The sequence below is a fragment of the Penaeus vannamei genome, chromosome 41 (genome assembly GCF_042767895.1).
Source record: "Penaeus vannamei isolate JL-2024 chromosome 41, ASM4276789v1, whole genome shotgun sequence".
Taxonomy (NCBI): Eukaryota; Metazoa; Arthropoda; class Malacostraca; order Decapoda; family Penaeidae; genus Penaeus; species Penaeus vannamei.
Window position 1 is genome coordinate 15,544,146 of NC_091589.1, and position 2,500 is coordinate 15,546,645.

The 2,500-nt window shown below is 41.6% G+C and overlaps 1 protein-coding gene across 2 annotated transcripts in view; it reads left to right on the top strand.

The window, feature by feature from the left end:
• The window catches only part of mats (MOB kinase activator-like 1), a 39,651-nt gene that overhangs the window by 30,553 nt on the left and 6,598 nt on the right, over window positions 1-2,500 (top strand). For both annotated transcript variants that reach the window (XM_070117821.1, XM_070117820.1), the window contains exon 3: window positions 2,138-2,365. In XM_070117821.1, the coding sequence (XP_069973922.1) occupies window positions 2,138-2,365 (228 nt within the window). The remainder of the gene's footprint in view (window positions 1-2,137; window positions 2,366-2,500) is intronic.

The window sequence follows — 2,500 nt, forward strand, 5'->3', positions numbered from 1 at the left end:
CCCTCATCCTTCTACTTCCTCTACCTCTGCAAACCTTCTGGGTACTCTATTTGGCCCAGCCATGTGGGATTGATTCTTTGTGATTCCCCCCCACAGCCCCCTATTCTGAGAATACCCTTCTCTTTCAGCAGTGCCTCCAGGAACAAGTAGGCAAGGCTACCTTTTGCATTCACTCTGATCATTCACGCCTTGTCACAATTACATCTGAAGCCCAAGCTCGTGCACTATCTACCCTAACTGACCTTACTGGCAAACCCATTCCTGCTGAACCTCACTCAGCTCTTAACACTTGTACTGGAACTTTTTCTATTCCCCCAAATGCTTGTCCCATGTATAACAAGGACTGGTCAGACTGTAAAAATTACCTACTTTCTTGCCTTGATGAATATGATGCAGTGGCAGTACAGTGTTACACTCTTCCTCCCAGAGGCCAACATAAATCCCAAGTCAATATTGCCAAGATTAGCTTCCATCGACAAGACCCCCCCCCCCATAAGGATTGTCTTATCATGTCTGACAGTATCGACCCCTTCCTCGTCAATGTCAGAAATGTTGGCGTTTTGGCCACCAAGCCAAACATTGTCGCTCCACAGCCCGCTGCCCTCTGTGTGCCCAACCTGATCATGACCGTTCAAATTGCCCTGCTCAGTCATGTACATGTGCCAATTGTGGAGACTCCTATAATGTGTTTTATAGGAGCCATCCTGCCTATAAGTTTGAATGTGAGGTAGCAGTCCTCAGATTTAAACTAGGCCTCACTCTACGTGAGGCCAGACAGGAAGCACAACGAAAAGGTTTTTCTCTCTCAACTTATTCCAAAACAATCCTACGCTCTGCTCCCCCACCATCTACACAAGATGTTTCTGCATCTCCCCAGTTATCTTTCCCCTGTACCCAAAACCTACGTCCTGTGTCTGCTCACCCTATCCACCAGTCAAATCCAGTTTCCATCCTAAATCTAGATACTCCAATCTCTACCACTTCCATGATACTTACCCCTCCTCCTCACTTTAGTTGTCATACCAGGCAATCTGTTCCACTCCAAGCTCTCCTATTATTCTCTCCTACACCTTCCTCTTCATTTGTTTTCAGACATCTGTCTCCTCTTCTCCTCTTTATTAGAGAACCTTTGTTTCTCAGTCCACTATACCTAATTCCCCTCCAGAGACCCTTGAAGACATCCAAAACTTCCTAAAGATGACCCAAGGGAACACTCAGCTCCCTCATCCACCACCCAACCCCTCTGTTCCTACTCCTGCTACATTTGAAGTATTTGCAGATATTCATCCTTGTCCTCCATACCCCACCCTCTCTACCACTTCCACTTGAATACTCACATGAATCCTTTCTATCACAATAGTTTTCTTCTGCAGACCCCTCCTCTCCAGACATTTTTCCTGATGCTTTACCACCTTCCCCAGTCTCCCTTTCTCAACCCCTGGATCCTTCTCCTCCTCCTCCCTTTTCATTACCATACTTTCCTGTAACACCCTCTCACCTTTGATATCTAACACCTTCCCCTCTCCTCGGATTCTTCTCTTACTCTTCAACAGCTATCTCTCTTCTTCCTTGAACATTTTTCCTATACCTTCCCCAGTGACAGATACACTATAATTCACAAAATTGCTCTCTATACTAATTTCTGCTCTAGTGCACTTGTTCCCCTATTCCCCTTTTCACTACCATACTATCCTATAACACTTTTAAATCTTTGACATCTAACACATTTTATTTTAATCTTTAACTCTCCTTTGCCCTTTCAGATGCAATACTTTACCATAGTGCTACATGACCTTTGATGTCTAGCACATTTATTTTCAAACATTAAAACATTTCCCAGTATATTATGGTGTTTGAATTATTGTCTGCAATTTTTTATTTTGGAAAATATTGTTTCTAGGTACAAATACAAAAAGCCTTTTTGTTTTTGTATGTGTCTCTAATGTTTGCTGTCTTTTAATTATTGTTATCAATACTCCCATTGCTAAAATTTTACATTTGTATGGTTTATACTATAAGTTTCTGTGATGATTATAGGAATAATTAGGAGAGTCAGTTATGTATATCATAGTATTCTTATTCCATATATTTTTTCTTTTCCTCATGGTTATCACTGATTTTACTTTATCCATTTCAGCCGTAGACTTCTTCAATCAGATCAACATGCTGTATGGAACTATAACGGAGATGTGTACTGAGGAGTCGTGTCCGGTCATGTCTGCAGGTCCAAAGTATGAGTACCATTGGGCAGATGGTCAGACTGTCAAGAAACCCATCAAGTGTTCAGCACCCAAATACATAGATTACCTCATGACATGGGTACAAGACCAGCTTGATGATGAAGCTCTTTTCCCCTCAAAGATAGGTAAGGTTTTATGAGTTGAGGCTCAATTTCAATTTTGCACTTGCCCTTTTGGGTCAGAAAAACTTCTAGACTCCAAATTTTTACTTGGTAGAACTGATGATAATTCTGTTTTTGAAAAATCTATTGGAAATTGTT